The sequence below is a fragment of the Mytilus edulis genome, chromosome 12 (genome assembly GCF_963676685.1).
Source record: "Mytilus edulis chromosome 12, xbMytEdul2.2, whole genome shotgun sequence".
NCBI lineage: Eukaryota > Metazoa > Mollusca > Bivalvia > Mytilida > Mytilidae > Mytilus > Mytilus edulis.
The window spans coordinates 73,559,373-73,579,038 of NC_092355.1; the positions used below are offsets into that span (position 1 = coordinate 73,559,373).

At 32.3% G+C, this 19,666-nt stretch overlaps 1 protein-coding gene across 1 annotated transcript; it reads right to left on the reverse strand.

Moving 5' to 3' along the window:
• Window positions 1-2,424: 2,424 nt before the first annotated feature.
• On the reverse strand, window positions 2,425-19,097 carry LOC139497831 (cyclic GMP-binding protein C-like). The gene is made up of 7 exons (XM_071286069.1): window positions 19,065-19,097; window positions 18,330-18,401; window positions 13,003-13,054; window positions 11,205-11,465; window positions 8,929-9,384; window positions 6,174-6,325; window positions 2,425-3,654 (listed from the first exon to the last, which is right to left on the reverse strand). Exons 1-7 carry the CDS (start codon window positions 19,095-19,097, stop codon window positions 2,425-2,427), a joined length of 2,256 nt encoding a protein of 751 aa, XP_071142170.1.
• Between the last annotated feature and the right edge of the window lie 569 nt (window positions 19,098-19,666).

Below are 19,666 nucleotides of genomic sequence, written 5' to 3' on the forward strand. Positions count from 1 at the left end.
TTCAATGTTACGTCTGTCGTCTACTGATATTACCAAACGTGTCATCATTTGATCTAAGATACCACTAATATCTAACTTTTGCTGCACAATGAAGTCATATTTATCTTTAATGGTGCCTGAAATAGAATAACACTTATATAAAGATAGCATACGTATTCATCACTGTTCTTTTACTAAATTTATTTTATTTTACTGTGTATTTTCTTAGCCCATTCTGAACATACTGCATGCAAATGTTACATACGAGATATGTATCATAAACATAACAGAGATGTTGTTAATCATTGAGATCGAAACAACTTTGTCTTTTTATTAGTTATTTTATGTTATGTCAATGGACTTTTACATGTTGGTCCTTTGTTGTGCTGTTACTTAATTTCCCCAGGTCCAGTAGATGATTAAACATCCACAAACCTGTTTTAATACTGCAAAATTATGTCTGTTCTTAGTCAGGAATATGTTATGCAGAGGTTACTGTTTTTGCTGGACTGTAGACAATACATATATTTTGGTTTAGGAGTTCATCAAATTCCTCATATTAATTTTGTCACTTAAAATTTGTCTTCCTAATCAATGTGTAGGAATTAACATCGGGAAACTACTGTTGTCTATAACATTCATGCTAATAGATAAGGAGATCTTTATCAATAGTTAACCTAATATAGATGGCATATTTGCTAGGTGTTTAAAAAGACAAAGACATTTATGCCAGTCTTGCACAGTTAGAAAGTTTTTTAACGGTAATATGGCTTTTTAGATAACAGTAGTGGTTCTAATGTAGCAATGGAATATACGGGTGTTTAATTAATATACAGGGCTGATGTATAAAAAAGGATGACAACTTAAAATTACAAAATTAACACTTACTTTTATAATCACCCTTCTGTTTCTGTAAAAAAAAAAAGACACATCTAAAACAACAAACTTATAATTTTCAATAATCTCTGAATACTACTTCATGATACAATTGGTTTTGATCAAGTGTGTTTGTGTTGTTCTTGTCTCATTGAAATCTCTAAATACATTGTTAGCTACTTATATTACAGTAATGGTTCCAATAAAGCAATGGGATAGACGAGTGTTTTATTTATATACAAGGTCGATGTTTACATTTGGTACCAATTACAATTTCCCATTTTTTCTAGTGATTGCATGGCAATCTAAACTTTAAAGATTCATGGTGTAGTGGTTAGTGCATCAGACTACTAACACAAAGGTTCCTGGTTTGATTCCTGTTCCGGGATGAACATTTCAGGAACTGAATTTTCGGCTCCCCCTTGACACCATTTGTGAATATGGTCTTGAGGAAACTATGATAGTCCGCCGGAAGGGGGCGATAAATGGCTGACCCGTGTTAAGAGAGCGCCATATCTCTTGCACGTTAAAGACATCCTTGTAGATTTCGAAAAAGAGAACTCTAATGCCGCTACAAGGCAGAACTTGGACCAGCAAAGTAGAAAGGGATTAATATAAGTTGCAAAACTTGTTTCCCCAATCCACTATAAATAGATATGTTTAAAGTAAATCTAAAAGTAGTCAGCACTTTTTGTGCTGAAATGAATTGTCACTAATATGGTTATATTTATAAATTTACTATTTACAAAACAGTCATCGTTGTATCAAGATAATTTCCAATTGTCATTTGAAAAGTGCAAATGAAGCTATGGTCAGATGATCTGTGCCTAAATGAAAGTATATCTAACAATTATATCATTAACACAATTCAGTTTATATGTTGCTTAGTTTGTGCGAGAAAAAGACCCACAGAGGAACACAAACTTTACACTAGCCAATACCATGAAGCATCAACTTGTAAAATTGGTCAAAGTCAGATGAACCCACCCAGATACACATGTACAAATAATTAAATCACAAAATTGACGATGAATATTATGTGTTCATTATTAAACAAGTCCGACTATGAAGAAAGGAAATAAAAGTAAAATCACAAAAATACCGAACTGGAAAGGACAATTCAAATCGGAAAGTCACTTTTCAAATGGCAAAATCAAAAGCTCACATATAAACTAAAGGAACACATCTGTCATATTCCTAACTTTATACAGACATGTCTCTAAGTAGACAATGGTAGATACAACCTGTTTTTATAACTAGCTAAACATCCTACTTGTATGGCAGTCAAATTGAATTGATTTCTTAATTGAACATAATTATCTGCATGTGACTAGAAAAGGTTAATTAACGACAAATTTTGTCAAATCCTTTAATTTAAAGTTTTAGATGTTTCTTTTGTAAATTAAATGATATGTGGTGAAATATTTTTTAAACAAAACAAAGTTAACTCACTCAGAAAAACAGCAGATTTGTCTAACATGAGCGACTGCTGCTAAATTCTTAATTAGTATGTTATCTTCTATGATTTTCTAAAGAAATACTATCAAGTGTTCCTATGTACATAATGTGTCATTTACATATTTTACTTACACTTGGAAGATCTGACCATTCATCAATGAAAAGGTGGGGTTTTGTACAAGTTTCACAGAAATATTGTCTACCATGTCCATGATTAAAGTCATTCCGACCTACAACAAGATCTGGTTTGGTAAGTCCACATTCCCACTTTTTCTCAAAATTTACGTTTGACATCTGGAATCTAGAACTTATAATCTTGTTTATTTCATCTATCACAAAGTCGACAATGTTTTTGTATACACCTCTATTAGATTCTTCCACATATTCCAAAACCTGAATAAGAATAAGGCTTGGATATGTCTTTACAAGAAGTTTTCTTAATTTTGTTGTTTTTTCTAACTCAAATACAGCAGTTCCTTTGAAAAGAGCAATTTGTCTTTTGTTTTCTTTCTGGTCAACTACTTCTGCAACAGTATACTTTCTGCTCAGTGAAGCAATCAAATGATGTATTAAATGTGGTGGAAGAAATCTAAATTTGAAACAGAACCAAGTTGATCTTTTACTTATATCTTTTTTAACATTAAAAATTTCATAAATGTCACGCTCAGGTTCTGCTTTAATCATACAAGGTACATAGTAGTAAGGATTTTCTTCGTCACCCTCTGATTTGTTTGGACATATAATGATATCAAATTTCTCCATTACTTTCAGGATATAGTCTTTATGTTTATACAAAATTGTTGCTTCTTTCATAAATATATCTTCTAAAACCTCATAATTCAATTTTCCTGTATGGTAAAATTCATTCCACTTTTTTTGATTTGTAGTACTAGCTTGAAATTTCTCTGCTGTAACAATACATTTAAAAGCATCAGCCAGCCATTGTGTATCTAAAATTATATAATCTGGGTGATCCTTGAAATAAACTAAAGCTCTGAGTTCATGATGAAATTCCAGAAATAATTTCAGTTCATTCTTACTTAAAGGCTCTAGTGTATTAGTTGAAAAGTCCTTAATTTTCTGATAGGAAATGATAGGCGACTCTTTCTTCTTTTCTTGAAGTCGTCGTTCCAGTTGAATGAATTTTAACGGATATTTTAGGTTCCAGGTTCTCATTCCTCTGGCTAAATTTAGAATGTTCTGTCGTATCTGCTGAAATGCACTACATTCGTCATCTTTATTGGAAATGAAGTATTCACACCTTAAATGACCACGTTCATCATCTGCTAGTTCATTAGTGTACTTCAAAAGGTTTTTTCTACATGCGATCTCAATCTTTGTCTAATTTAAAAATAATCATTAAAACAAAATTATAGAATCTTTTGCACATTGTGACAAAATGCTACTGTCCCTGTATGTTTTGATATAAAACAGTTACACATCATTTCATATTATATCTGTTTTTATTATGAATTTGCTTTATAGCAACACACTAGCACTACATGTATAAACAAACGTAAACAGTACTTGACAGTTAGGTATTTATATAGTAACTTATGAAAAGGCATTATATTTCTTTTAGGATATACACATTAGTGGTGTTTAAATCAAATCTAATCAAACAAAATTAATACATTTAACAGTCTATGAAATGATAAAAATAAGAAGTCAACTGAAGATTTCAGCCATGTTGACTTATTTGTTGATTTCATCTTGCTGTCAGATCATTTTGCTATTTAACAGTTTCTCTCTATCTGTTATAAGTATGAGGATGCTTTTCAAATGTTTCAAAAGTTTTAAAAATAATGAAAATTCGTTACAGAAGTGCAACAACTCCTATACGAAATCGGCTGACAGTTTTGTCGTCAAATAACAATAGGTAGAACTTAACTTTCTGAACATTTTGCCCCTGTTAGATTTTCTCTGTTGATAAAGGTTTTCAAAATAAAAGGCAAAACTTGCATTTTATCCCTAATATTCTACCTTTAGTCATGTCTGCCGTCTTACTTGATCATTAAATTAAAAAAAAGTCATACAAAATTAATTTTGTATGACTGAAAACAAAATGCAAAAAGAAATAATATTGGTCTAATTCCACTTCTTTAAAAACATAACAAACTTATTTCTTAATAAAGGGCTGCGCTTTAGCGCATAATACGCCCGTTGTTTGAAAGACGACGGGCGTATAAAAATGGCAAAAAAGACTACAATGACAATGAGGAGCAGCAAGAAGATAACAGGGAAAGTGAAGATGGTGAAAGTGAAGATGGTGAAAGTGACTCTACTGAAAGTTATGATCTAAATGAGGAAGTAGGTGATGAAAGTAAGGATTTCATTGATGATGAAGATAAAGATTTCATTGATGATGGAGATGAGGATTTCATTGATGATGATGATGATGAGGATTTCATTGATGATGAGAAGGCCTCTTCTGAGAATGAAAATGAGGATTTTTCTGATGATGAAGACAGTGATTACAGTGAAGAAGACACTGATGATTAAACCTAGTTCAGCTTTTCAATATTTAGCATAAAAACCAAATATCATTAACATTGGCATATAACATAGAAGTCTTCAATGCAATATAAGGAAAGTGATATATGATTATGGGTTTTAGTAATTCTATGGCTGATTTCCAAATTTTATAGTAGTTTAAAAGAAAGTAATTTTCTTGGGGTATATTGCTCATAGTTAGATTCTGTTGAATACAGTAAGGAATCCATACTAAATTATACAAAGATGTATGCAAAAGTTGTTCAAATGGGGCTTAATATGGTGGATAATGATTATTACCTTTTTATTGTTAGAATATTCACAAGATGATCATATTGATAAATGTTTAGGAGACTTGATTTCCTTATTTTTTTCATAAAATGACACCCTTTAACATTTAAGGAATATTTAGTGTCACTTGTTCACTTATTATGTGCTATTGTAGACTAGTTATGTTTTATAACATTTTTTATTGCGCTCAACCCTTCCACCGAAACCGAACTCTATAAAAAAGCTGCAACGCTAAGGTATCATTTGTGATTTCAATTGCAACCAATTTTAACAAGAGTAAAACATCCTATATGCAAAAACAGTATTTGATTTTTACCCATAGCTTAGATAGTAAAAATGTTATCATAAAATGATATATGCCTCAGGGAACAGTTAGTATCTCAGGGACTGCTAATGTGCTTTCATCCTTGCAACCATTCAATAATAGTACAAACGTATGACATTCATGGAACCTATTTTTTACAAGAAATTTAATGTTTTAAATTGAACTAAAGATTTTACAAATTTTATGTTTTCATCAGATTTTATTAAGTATTATTTGTTACATCAATAGATATAAACAATTCACCAAAGTTTCATGGACATTGGTGAAAGCCTTTTTGAGTTATTGTCCGAAGTGTTGAAAATCCCCCTTTTTTTATGAATAAAGCCCCATAAATCCAAAACTTAAAATTTGAAATTTATAAAAATTGAAAGGGAGCTTATATCAATAGATATAAACAATTCACCAAAGTTTCATGGACATTGGTGAAAGCCTTTTTGAGTTATTGTCCGAAGTGTTTAAAACCCCCCCTTTTTTATGAATAAAGCACCATAAATCCAAAACTTAAAATCTGAAATTAAAAAAAAACGAAAGGGAGCTTACGTCAATAGATATAAACAATTCACTTAAGTTTCATGGAAATTGGTAAAAGTGTTTTTGAGTTATTGTCCGAAGTGTGGACAACAGACGGACGGACGGACGGATCGATGGACAAAGGTATACCATAATACGTCCCGTCTAAAAGACGGGTGTATAAAAACCAGATAAAAAATAGCTGTGTCTTAATCCTAAAGAGTTTGTAAATTTCATATACCGTGTCTGTTTCGGAGGTCACAGCATCTTTCCAAGTGCCAACAATAACTACTGGTGGATCAATAGCACACACTGTTGTCTTGTCAGATGTATTATTTCCCTCATCCAGTCTGCTGTAGCAATGTATCGAGTCCATCCATAGTCGGAATAAAGCTACAAAGTCAAAGTACAACGATTTCAAATAATAATTTGTTCAAGTAAAATGAAGTTCTCTGGAGAAATTAAACATGCAGGAAAATTAAAACAGGGAAACTCAGAACTCAGATTTTCACATTCTAAAAGCTGTTCCAGCTATGCCATTAAGTTATAATGCACAAATAATTACTAGGAAGGAATGAAACATTTTAGACAATTAAAAAAAACCTACTTTTAAAAAAAATCACTTCAAATAAAAAGACGATGTTGTTTGATTGAGCGTGAGACAACTCTCTGAATAGAAAGATAGATAGTATATTCTCATAAAACCATGCAATCACAAATATTACAGAGAAGTTATAAATAAATATATATACAAATAAAAAAAATGCAATAAAAATGCATATAATTTTGGATGAGATAATATATAAAAGAATATATAGACCAAATGACAAAGAAAGTAACAGCTATAGGTCACTGTATGACCTTCAACAATGAGCAAAGCTGATACTGCATAATCAGCTATACAAGGCCCAGAAATCACCAATGTAAAACATTTAAAACAACTAACGTCCTAATAAATGTACAAAAAATGAACAAAAAAACAAATATGTAACACAGTTAAAAAAAGTAAATCACAAAATTACTGATATCCTAGGAAAATTCAAAACAGAAATTCCCTAATCAGATGGCAAAATCAAAAGCTGAAACATTAAATGAATGATTAACAACTGTCATATTCATTACTTGGTACAGGCTGTTTGCACATGTAGAAAATGGTGGATTGAACCTGGTTCAATAGCACTAAACCTCTCACTTGTACAACAGTCGCATCAAATTTCATTAAATTGCCAACTACTAGTATGCTTCACAAAACAAACAGACATAATGGGTAATAAAGTCAAATTTAGGGATACAACCACAGGACAACCACTGAATTACAGGCTCCCGACTTGGGACAGGCACATACATACAGAATGTAGCAGGGTTAAACATGATAGCGGAATCCTAACCCTAACCTGGGACAGTGCTGTAACAGTACCACATACTAAATAACTATAAACAAAAATGTGTCCTAAGTACACGGATGCCCCACTCGCATTATCATTTTCCATGTTCAATGGACCGTGAAATTGGGTAAAAAATCTAAATTGGCCTTACAAGTAAAAAGATAAACCAATAGGGAACATGTGTACTAAGTTTCAAGTTGATTGGACTTTAACTTCATCAAAAACTACCTTGACCAAAAACTTTTACCTGAAACTCACACTTTTAATTTCTATGTTTAGTGGACCGTGAAATTGGGGTCAAAAGTCTAATTTTGTTTTAAAATAAGGCAGATCATATCATAAGGAACATGTGTTCTAAGTTTCAAGTTGATTGGACTTCAGCTTCATCAAAACCTACCTTGACCAAAAACTTTAACCTGAAACTCACACTTTTAATTTCTATGTTCAGTGGACCATGAAAATGTGGTCAAAAGTCTAATTTTGTTTAAAAAAAAGGAAGATCATATCATAAGGAACATGTGTACTAAGTTTCAAGTTGATTGGACTTCAGCTTCATCAAAAACTACCTTGACCAAAAACTTTAACCTGAAATGGGATGAACGGACGGACAGACGAATGGACGGACAGACGAACGGAGGCACAGACCAGAAAACATAATGCCCCTCTACTATTGTAGGTGGGGCATAAAAATCAGTTGAAAAAGGAATAACTCACCAGTGCAAATAGAAATACAAATAACAACCAGACAAAGTGATACCCCCACGCTCCACTCTGTAGTAACTGTATTATAACAAAGTCAATGTAGGACTTTGATCTTGGAGACACAATTAATGCCACCCACCCCACAGATGCAAAGTGTTATTTTAAACTAGCTAGACTATTTTACCGCTTATACCCTAAAAAGGACAAAGTTCAACTACCTCCCAAAAATACAAATATTAATAAAATAAAAATCCTGACCACATACGCACTTTCAATATATGTACATACAGACAGAAAAGTGAAAATGTTCAAGGATTCAAACTGTAGGAGGAGTTATGCTGAATAAATATATACTAATTGGGACAGACAGACGGAAGGACGTTCAAACAGACAGACTGATGGAGTAAAACAATATGTCCCCCAACTTTATTTGCATGGGCAAAAACACATGTTGACGTGACAGAGTACTTGTACATCTTAATAACAAAAAGATACTTAGCAAAGATTTGAGAGTTTCGCAGTTACTGATAGCTAGTTCATAGCTAATAACAACTAATAAAAAAAACATGCATCTAAGACTAAATTATCAATCAGTACATATACAACAACGCAAATAGGGACCATTTTTAGGAAGAAAAAAAACCTACAAAATGAACTTTTAATGACAAACACACATTGCATTGCTTTAAAATATATACATATGTATAACATCAACCATTTTCAAACTTTAATAATCATTTACTTTTCAACCCATTTTCATTAAGTTAGATTACAATTGATAAAAATAATTATCACAAATGAAATGATTATTAATTCATTTTGAGGACAAAGCTTTGTAAAAAAATCTTTAAAACTAAAAATGAAAAATCATTTTAAACTTTATACTCATTGATCAATATGAGATATTACCTCGGGCATTAGGATCATCAGCTTCGTTGAGTTTTGTTACAACAAGATACATTGCATCTTGGGACAAAAAGGTTTGATGTGTGTGGTAAAATTCTTCATCTCCCGCAAAATCCCATAGAAAAAATGTAGCATATTCCTCTTTGTCATGTACATCAATTTTAGACTGAGCGGATAGCATAGTTTCAATATCCTTTGCTGCTTGATCAGAAGATTTGTTTGGCTGTTGGGAATTAACTGGTGGTTCTGATCGAGGTTCAGCTACTTCTGGAGGTTTTAATGTTTTATGTTGCTCAGATTCCGTCTCTGATTTCTTTGATTCATCGAAAGATGTTACTGGTGTGTTGCCCTGAATGGCTATGTGGGATTCTACTGGTTCTTGAATTGGTCTTTTGTCCTGAAGTTTTCCTACATACTGTTTTAAAAGTCTTTCTTGAGTTTGAGTATCTTCATTGTTTTCTATGATTAGAAAATAACAGTATTAGTTTTTGTCTAAAATGTGTAAAAAAAAAATAGAGAAAATTCTTAAGACAAAGGTATCAAATAACATTATACATAGCGAAAGATACCAACTTCGTACCTAAAAAACAAAATGACAGCAGCCGAAGGAAAAACAACTGTAGATAAAACACGACATAGAAAGCTAAATGGTTTTAGAGAACATCAAAAGTACTTTAAACTTCGCACCTCTTTCATTCTCGTTAAAAAGATTCAAATATCAATAGTCAAAACATGAATTATATTTTTACTAACAGTACTCACAAATTAAAAATTAAAGAACTCTATTCTACAAAAACAAACCAGAAAAACAGCAACATTGTTATCTATTTTAAAGTTGCTGGACCATAGAGTAAATTTAGTTAATAATGCATATTAAATTATCATTGTCTATCATAACTTATTCCTATTAAACATTGTTTTCAAACTTATTTTAACAGAAAACTTTAAATTGAAAGCTCCTAATTAATTACAAGTGACTGGCTGATGACACAGAGGCAGGGCTTCAAAACAGTCGTCAAACTCAGCTGATAGTAATGTGACTTCAAACACACTAGCATTGATCTATCACATGTAGATCTTTCAAGCTAACTTAACAGAAAACGTAACATTGAAAATTGCTAATTAGTTCAAAATCACTAATAATAGTTGCCAAACTACTATATTGATAAAAAAAAAAGATGTGGTATGAGTCAAAGAATCACAGAAGAAGGTCTGTTCAGGGCTAATTTCGGCCTAACATTCGAAGTACATCAAATGAAAGATTCTTAACATATCTAAACACTTAAGTGTCTATACATTGATTCAATTGGTTATTGTAAAAGATTTGGACTAAATTGGTCATTAAAGCTACCTTTTAATGTCACTTGTTACATGTTTTTTTTATTGTTTTAAATGATAGTGGCCGCGTTTGTGTTCACTTTCAACATTTATAAATATTATGTATCATAAAATGCAATATATGAATAAATATCAAGAACAAACACTAAATTTTACAAATGCGGCAAAAAAACGACTAAAAGTTAGCAAAAATGTTCAAATAAAGATTTTTTTTCAGTAGCTATAGTTCCTAATGCATGTCAATTTTATAATCAACCAGTCCATATTTATGTTACAAAAGTGTGTTACTTTCTAAAACATTTAATAGATAAATAGATATAATCAATTTAAAAAAACTTTGTAAAAACCCTATATTGTGTGGCCGAACAGGTGTCTTACCGGGCATACTCCTAGTCCATTGAAGGGAAGATAACTCCGTAAGTAAAAAAACATATCTTCAGATTTCGTTTTATGCACAATTTTTTTTTCATGAACAATATCAGCAAACTTTGGCAATATTTAGCCACATTTGTCATAATACAAGAAACTCCAGAGCCTGAATCGTTCACCTGTTATGTTTTGCTTAAATCTTTGTCCAATGATTATTTTTGTTTTTCAATATATATTAATGAGTGGTTCAAAAATGCCATTTAAATGTTTTATACCCATTATATTTTCCATTTTAGCATTTATGCATGAATTTCCAGCTCACATAGAGCCTTTAGTGCCCCGGTGGTCAATACTTTTTATCATCATTTAGAAAAACCATAGTAAAATCTTCATTTTGGTAAAGTATAAGAACATTCTTTCTGAGGACTTTAATATGTACCGATGATTCACCTCAAAACAAGACTTTACAGAACTTGATACCAACAGATATATGAAAGATTATACCATCAGACCATTATGCTAAGTGTACCAGATAAGTACACACAATTTATTTTTAATTAGCAATACCATACCTTCTTGTTTATTCCATATGCCATCATCAGACATCGCTTTGCATTTAATTTTATGAATTTCAATTCCATTTGTACTGGTAACATCTGTAATTTCTTCCCCAAACAATCTTCTAATCAATGACGTCTTTCCAGCACCTTTTTTCCCAACAACTACTAAACGTATATCTCTCTTTAATTCATAGCCTGACTGAAGTAGTTTGAGGTACAAATCAATTGATCTTTTGTCGGCCATTAATTTGATCTCAGTTGGAACCATATCATCTGCAATTATTTTTGTTCATGAAGAGTTTTTTTTATAAAGAAGAATATCACAACTGTACTCCATTCAATTAAGTATACACACATATCAATTCTTTGGTGTGTCTGTAAATACTGTATTTAACTTTTAAATGTTTTGTTGGAATTTGAAGTTTAAATGGGCAGACAACAGCCATGTGACATTCAAAAATTTAATATCTTATTTAATATTTTATAGACATACGGACAGACAAACATATGGACACGAGTAACACTTAATGCCCCCCTCCTTTGGGATTACGACACACATAACAAAATAAACAGCTATACTAGTAGCGCAAGATTTGCACTTCATATTAATATCAAAATTGATGAAATCAAAAACTGAATGATGAAGACATCAAATTGGTCAATATGCGCAATAGATTTTCCGTAGGCGGTAATAGTAAAAGCTCGTGATGCGGATCCTTGTAGTAAAGAGTCCCTTTTCGCACAATATGTTCTCTGAAAGTTTAATACTACTCCATAGTTTTTAAAAAATTTATCCTAAGGTCCTCTAATTTTTAAATCAACACACACAGTTAAGCTCAGTTACACACACATAATTTGTGTTCCATAATTCAAGGCACATTAGGAATATTGACCCAAATCAGACTGAGTTAAATCAAAAAGGCACTTTTATTCCAAAATTCCATATGGCTTGCATTTTGTTTGATACATCGTGGTACAGACATTGACACATCTCATTCAAATGGAGATAAGTGACCTTCAATATTTGTCAATTAATTTGTATACTATTGCTAAATTTACATGATAACGATTGTGATAAGTAAGACTTATAGCCGACTCTATGACATGGGTTTTCTCATTGTTGAAAACAGTACGAATAGCTTTATTTTCTTGCATCTACTTCATTTTAACTTTGGGGGATAGTTGTCTTATTGGCAATCATACATCTTGTTCTCTTCTCAAATCACGGTCATATGAAAACTGCAAAACAGTCTTACAATTATTATATACATGCAATATAAATGTCCTACTGTTTATTACCAGAGACACTGACTTGACAAGGCAAATTGTATCTGAACCAGTGATCCATGACATGATGAGATCGTCTTTCATTCAATGACTTGTGTCACAGGTGAGATAACAAATAAATGCTTTCTAACAACTATCATGTAAGCATATCATGTTTACAATGATCGAATACTTTTCTTGTTGAAATAATTTTAGCAATTCTGATGGTTAAATAAGAATTTTTCAATAGATCTTTATTTAATCATCAGATTATTGACAGTATACATATATAATTAGTACATATGCATTAAATGAGTTATAATTATGAGGTAAAATTCCTGGGAAGATTAAAGAGGATTTAACGTCCTCACGACAACGACTAACAATACACCAAATGGGCATACATTTGTGTTTCAATTTCTAAGAAATATTTTAGAGCGAGTACTTGAATATTGACGGTAAACCCAACGAGTACTCAATTAGTATAACCAACCGAGTTGGCATTCCTAGTTAATACTAATGGAATAAAGATATAGAGCCTTACCTTCTACCCCTTGTCTAACATTCACACCTGAAGATTTCTCGGACATGACAGTCTGAAAAATTAATAATAAACACTGTAAATATATATCTTCACTAATTTCACTTGAACAACTATAAAAACTATTGGATATAAACCACACAAAAAAATATATAATACAAATGCTTCACATTGCATAAAATATATCGCAAAAATGTTCATATCTTCCAAGACAATGCGTAGCTCATAGTAAAAGAGAGATATTTTTAGAAGTTTAAGGTAGCAATTTTTTTATTGTTATTTGGAAATGTTCTAAAAAAATGAATTCAACGCAGCAAGAATATCTGTGTGTTAATTGGAAATATGGACCAACACCTGTTTTACTGAACATTTTGACCAAGTGTAAGATTTATGTGCTTTTGTTAGCAATTTCTGTACAGGTAGATTCAAGTTGATTGGACTTCAACTTCATCAAAAACTACCTTGACTAAAAACTTTAACCAAAAACTTTAGCCTGAACCTGCAATATAATTTTCTATGTTCAGTGGACCTTAAAATTGGGGTCAAAACTCTAATTTGGCATTAAAATTAGAAAGATTATACCATAGGAAACATGTGTTCTAAGTTTCAAGTTGATTTGACTTCAACTTCATCAAAATACCTTGACCATGTTGACCAAAAACTTAATCAATTAGAATGTGTCCAAAGTACATGGATGCCCCACTCGCACTATCATTTTTCATGTTCCATGGACTGTAAAATTGGCTAAAAATCTAATTTGGCATTAAAATTAGAAAGATTATACTATAGGAAACATGTGTACTAAGTTTCAAGTTGATTGGATTTTAATTTCACCAAAAACTACCTTGACCAAAAACTTTAACCTGAAACTCCAACTTTCATTTTCTATGTTAAGTGAACCGTGAAATTGGGGTCAAAAGTCTAATTTGGCTTTAAATTAAAAAGATCATATCATAAGCAACAAGTGTATAAAGTTTCAAGTTGATTGGACTTCAGCTTCATCAAAAACTACCTTGACCAAAAACTTTAACCTGAAGCAGGGCGAACGGACGCACGTACGAACGAAAGGAGCCACAGACCAGAAAACATAATGCTCCTCTACTATTGAAGGTGGGACATAAAAACTTTTACCTGAAGCGGGACAGACGGACGATTGGACAGACGAACTGCATTTGACTCCTATGTTCTTTTTTAGCCACAACGGCCATGTTTGTTAATGGATCAAAACTTCTGATACAATTTATAAACCAGGAACATTCAGTTTAAGTTTAGAAGTATTAGGCCCAGTAGTTTCAGAGGAGAAGATAGATTTGACCTGTAGACAATTTCACCCCATGTCAGATTTGCCCTAAAAGCTTTAGTTTCAGAGATATAAGGAAAAAACTAAATTTTACCCCCATGTTATATTTCTAGCCATAGGAGCCATCTTGGTTGATGGGCGAGGTCATCGGATACATTTTTTAAACTAGATACCCTAAGGATGATTGAGGCCAAGTTTAGTTCAATTAGTTTTAGAGGAGAAGATTTTTGTAAAAGTTAACGGACGACAATGGAAGACGGATGCCAAGTGATGAGAAAAGCTCACTTGGGCCAGGTGAGCTAAAAATGAACCATTACTAGACAGCAACAGGGGTTCAGATTAGCTGTTCTTGATTTCAGTGTTAAACCTTCCCACTGGTAGTTAGTTACACCCGACAAACTTTCGTTTGAACAAAAATATATACAAGAGTGCACACACTGAAATGTTTCGCCTTCTTTACTAATCATTGATATTATGTTGATAGTCCTAGGTATAAAGCTAAGCTTTATTACAACTGACACATAAACTTAACATTAACCAAGATAACTAAACAAAGACCAATGAACCTTGAAAATGAGGTCAAGGTCAGATGAAACATGCCAGGCAGACATGTACAGCTAACAATGCTCCTATACAACATATATATTTGACCCATTACTTATAGTTTAAGAAAAATAGACCAAAACTCAAAAACTTAACACTGTGCAATGAACCGTGAAAATGAGGTCAGGGTCAAATAAAACCTACGTGACTGACAGAAAGATCATAAAATATTTCCATACACCAAATATATTTGACCTATGGCATATGGTATTAGATAAAAAGCCCTAAACTCAAAAACTTAACATTGACCACTGAACCATGAAAATGAGGTCAGGGTCACATGACATCTGCCCGCTAGATATGTACACCTTACAATCATTCCATACAACAAATATAGTAGACCTATTGCATATAGTATGAGAAAAACAGACCAAAACACAAAAATTTAACTATAACCACTGAACCATGAAAATGAGGTCAAGGTCAGGTGACACCTGCCAGTTGGACATGTACACCTTACAGTCCTTCCATACACCGAATATACTAGCCCTATTGCTTATAGTATCTGAGATATGGACTTGACCACCAAAACTTAACCTTGTTCACTGATCCATGAAATGAGGTCGAGGTCAAGTGAAAACTGTCTGACAGACATGAGGACCTTGCAAGGTATGCACATATCAAATATAGTTATCCTATTACTTATAATAAGAGAGAATTCAACATTACAAAAAATTTGAACTTTTTTTTCAAGTGGTCACTGAACCATGAAAATGAGGTCAAGGTTATTGGACATGTGACTGACGGAAACTTCGTAACATAAAGCATCTATATACAAAGTATGAAGTATCCAGGTCTTCTACCTTCTAAAATATAAAGCTTTTAAGAAGTGAGCTAACGCCGCGCCATAGCCGCCGTAGCCACCGTAGCCGCCGTAGCCGCCGGATCACTATCCCTATGTCGAGCTTTCTGCAACAAAAGTTGCAGGCTCGACAAAAACTTAACACTGAGCAATGAACTGTGAGAATGAGGTCAAGGTCAAATAAAATCTGCACGACTGACATATGATCATAAAATATTTACATACACCAAATATAGTTGGCCTATTGCTTATTGTATTAGAAAAATAGACCAAAACTAAAAAACTAACTTTGACCACTGAACCATGGAAATGAGGTCAAGGTCAGATGACACCTACCAGCTAGACATGTACACCTTACAATCATTCCATACAACAAATATAGTAGACCAATTGCATACAGTATAAGCAATACAGACCAAAACACAAAAACGTAACTATAACCACTGAACCATGAAAATGAGGTCAAGGTCAGATGACACATGCCAGTTGGACATGTACACCTTACAGTCCTTCCATACACCGAATATACTAGACCTATTGCTTATAGTATCTGAGATATGGACTTGACCACCAAAACTTAACCTTGTTAATTGATCCATGAAATGAGGTCGAGGTCAAGTGAAAACTGTCTGACGGGCATGAGGACCTTGCAAGGTATGCACATAAAAAATATAGTTATCCTACTACTTATAATTAGAGAGAACTCAACATTACAAACAAATTTAACTTTTTATTTCAAGTAGTCACTGAACCATGAGAATGAGGTCAAGGACATTGGACATGTGACTGACGGAAACTTCGTATCATGAGGCCTCCATATACAAAATATGAAGCATCCAGGTCTTCTACCTTCTAAAATAGAAAGCTTTTAAGAAGTTAGCTAACACCGCCACCGCCCGCGGATCACTATCCCTATGTCGAGCTTTCTGCCACTAAAGTCGCAGGCTCGACAAAAATCAAGAATAAAAATAATCTTGAAATATGCATTTTTATTGAAAGGAAACTTGTGTATTTGCTTACATTCTTCACAATTGAATTTATGTGTAGTCATGTGACAGGTCATCGTACAAGATCCTGGGAAACTCAAGAATATAATATTAAAACATTACCAGTAAAAGGTATGAGACTGTTTGAGTTTGGAGTGACCCCTTCCAAAGAAAAACTGATGAAACACTGCATACAATGGGGGTGATTGATGAAACCGCTTAACGCAGCCCTTGTCTGAAAATTTCATAACAGACAGATCTTGAATAATATTCAAGATAATAACCAAAAACTGTAAAATTTCATTAAAATTACTAATTTAGTGGCACCAACCCAACAATGTGTTGTTGGAATCGTCTGAAAATTATTGAACATTTTTACCCCTCTCAGATTTTCTATAAATGCTTTAGTTTTTGAGATATAAGCCAAAAACTGCATTTGACACCAAATATAGTTAACCTATTGCTAATTTGCTAATAGTATTTGAAAAACAGACCAAAAAATTTTTTTAGCATGACCAATGAACCTTAAAAATAAGGTCAAAGTCAAATAAAACATGCCAGACTGACATGCACATCATAAAATATTTTCATACACCGAATATAGTTGACCTATTACATACAGTACTAGAAAAACATACCAAACCACAAAAACTAAACTATAACCACTGAACCATGAAAATGAGGTCAAGGTCAGATGACACCTGCCAGTTGGACATGTAAACCTTACAACCATTCCATACACCAAATATAGTAGACCTATTGCTTATAGTATCTGAGATATGGACTTAACCACGAAACTAACTTAACCTTGTTCACTGATCTAAGAAATGAGGTTGAGGTCAAGTGAAAACTGTCTGACAGGCATGAAAACCTTGCAAGGTAGACATATACCAAATATATTTATCCTATTAGTCATAATAAGAGAGAAATTAAGAATACTAAAAATCTTAACTTTTTTTTCAAGTAGTCACTGAACCATGAAAATGAGGTAAAGGACAATGGACATATAACAGACAGAAACTTCTTAACATAAGGAATCTTTAAAAAAAAGTATGAAAGATCCAGGTCTTATCCCTTCTGAAATATTAAGGTTTAAAGAGGTAACCTAACGCCGCAGCCACCGCCAGATCACTATCCCTGTGTCAACTTTTCTGCGACAGAAGTCGCAGGCTCCACAAAAACAATACATTTATCACCCTTTTTATGCATTCTAATACAAAATTAACAAATCATTCAATTATCAACGTACTGAAATTCAAAAACTTGCTCTCTTTTGTTTACTCTTGAATGAAATAGAAGACATCTGCTAATTTTGTTGATTATTAAAGAAATCACATAACAATAAATTCCTGAATTGTAAAATGACGACTAAACTTAGTTAAAGGCTGGTAAAGCGTGGAATTAAGTGCCTCAAATATGTGATGTTATCCAATCAAAATCGTGATAACAAATAGATGGCATTAGAATTTAAAATCGTTTGTTCAAGACAATAAAGAATATATTTATTTTTTTAAGATTTCTCTCCTGAAGTATCTTGGTTTTGTGATATTTGATTTCTGAGTTGTATATTTCCTTATCTTTTGTCACTTATTTTCTATTTAATTCAATGTAAGCATGTGTAATTCAACACTATATGTACCTGTAAGTATTCCATCACTTCTTCATACTGTCCCATTTTCCTTTGTGCTGCTAGATCATATGGAGTCTCACCCTGAAATACAGACAAATATTTATATTACTTTCATCTGTTAATTACTAAGACTTTTGTTACACATATCTTACAATAAGTAAGACCAGTAGCAGCTGAGTGTTTTATTTTATTTTAACAGATGCTAACCATATTATTTTGGTTCATTAAATATATCTCTTCAGACAACATTCAGATTATTTTTCACAATTTTCTGAAGACTTTAAATAGGTTTTAACTCTAAATTTTTCAAAAGATATTAATAAATGTGCCGTCTGTCCCCATTTGGTCTTTTTAATTTTCTTTGCAGTTTGAAGAATGATAAATGCATCCTTATATCTAAATAAGGGCTGTGGGATTTGGGGGGATTTCATCCTTAACTATATTTTTACATTTTTTGGACACATTATTGACAGTTCTTTATATTCTTATATTATTCTCTATTCTTTATATAATTGCATATTTTCTATTCATAAATTGTTTGCCTATATCTCTAGAACCCTCCACACTATCCTAGATCTGTATACCCACACCACACCCATCTATATATGTATATACCCAACCATACCCTCCTATATCTGTAAATACCAAACAATACCCTCATATACCTGTTTACCCCCACCACACCCTCCTATATATGTATATATCCAACCATACCCTCCTATATCTGTATATACCCAACCATACCTTCCTATATCTGTATATACCCAACCATACCATCCTATATCTGTATACCCACACCATACCCTCCTATATATGTATACCCACCAGAGATGGGTCTGATTACTTGCAATGTAATTGATTAAATTACAATTACTTTGTCATTTGTACAATTGAATTAAATTAATGATTACATCATTTCTGAAAGTATATGATTAAATTATAATTAATGATTACATTGGCAAAGTAATCATGATTACATCTGATCACAATGAATTTAAAAACAAAATATTTTGAAGGATGTGAATGATTAAACGTTCAATATATCTATAGCATTTTTGAGAAAGTATTTTATTTGTTACATTATAAAATGATAACGTCAAACTTCATCTATTTAATAAACACCAAATTTTACTAAATATACATACATGAACATTGTGTCACTGGTTATTATACATTACACTTTATCACCAATGATCTCTGAATTATTTTGAATTAAATTTAATAAAGATTTATAAAGAGTTTTTTGTTTGTCTTCTGACCTCTTTCATACTTTATATGTATTCCATGGTGCAGTTTATGGAAGTTAAAATATGGATGAAATAAAGTTACCAGTTAAAACTATGTTA

Bases quoted from the DNA above. Each gene is read 5' to 3' on its own strand.
- LOC139497831 (XM_071286069.1), bottom strand. From the start codon at position 19,097: ATGGTATGGTTGGGTATATACAGATATAGGAAG. The intron at 9,385-11,204 runs GTATGGTATTGC...TTCTAATCATAG, and splicing joins CATATGGAATAAACAAGAAG to AAAACAATGAAGATACTCAA. The intron at 3,655-6,173 runs GTATATGAAATT...TTTTTAAATTAG, and splicing joins TGACCTCCGAAACAGACACG to ACAAAGATTGAGATCGCATG.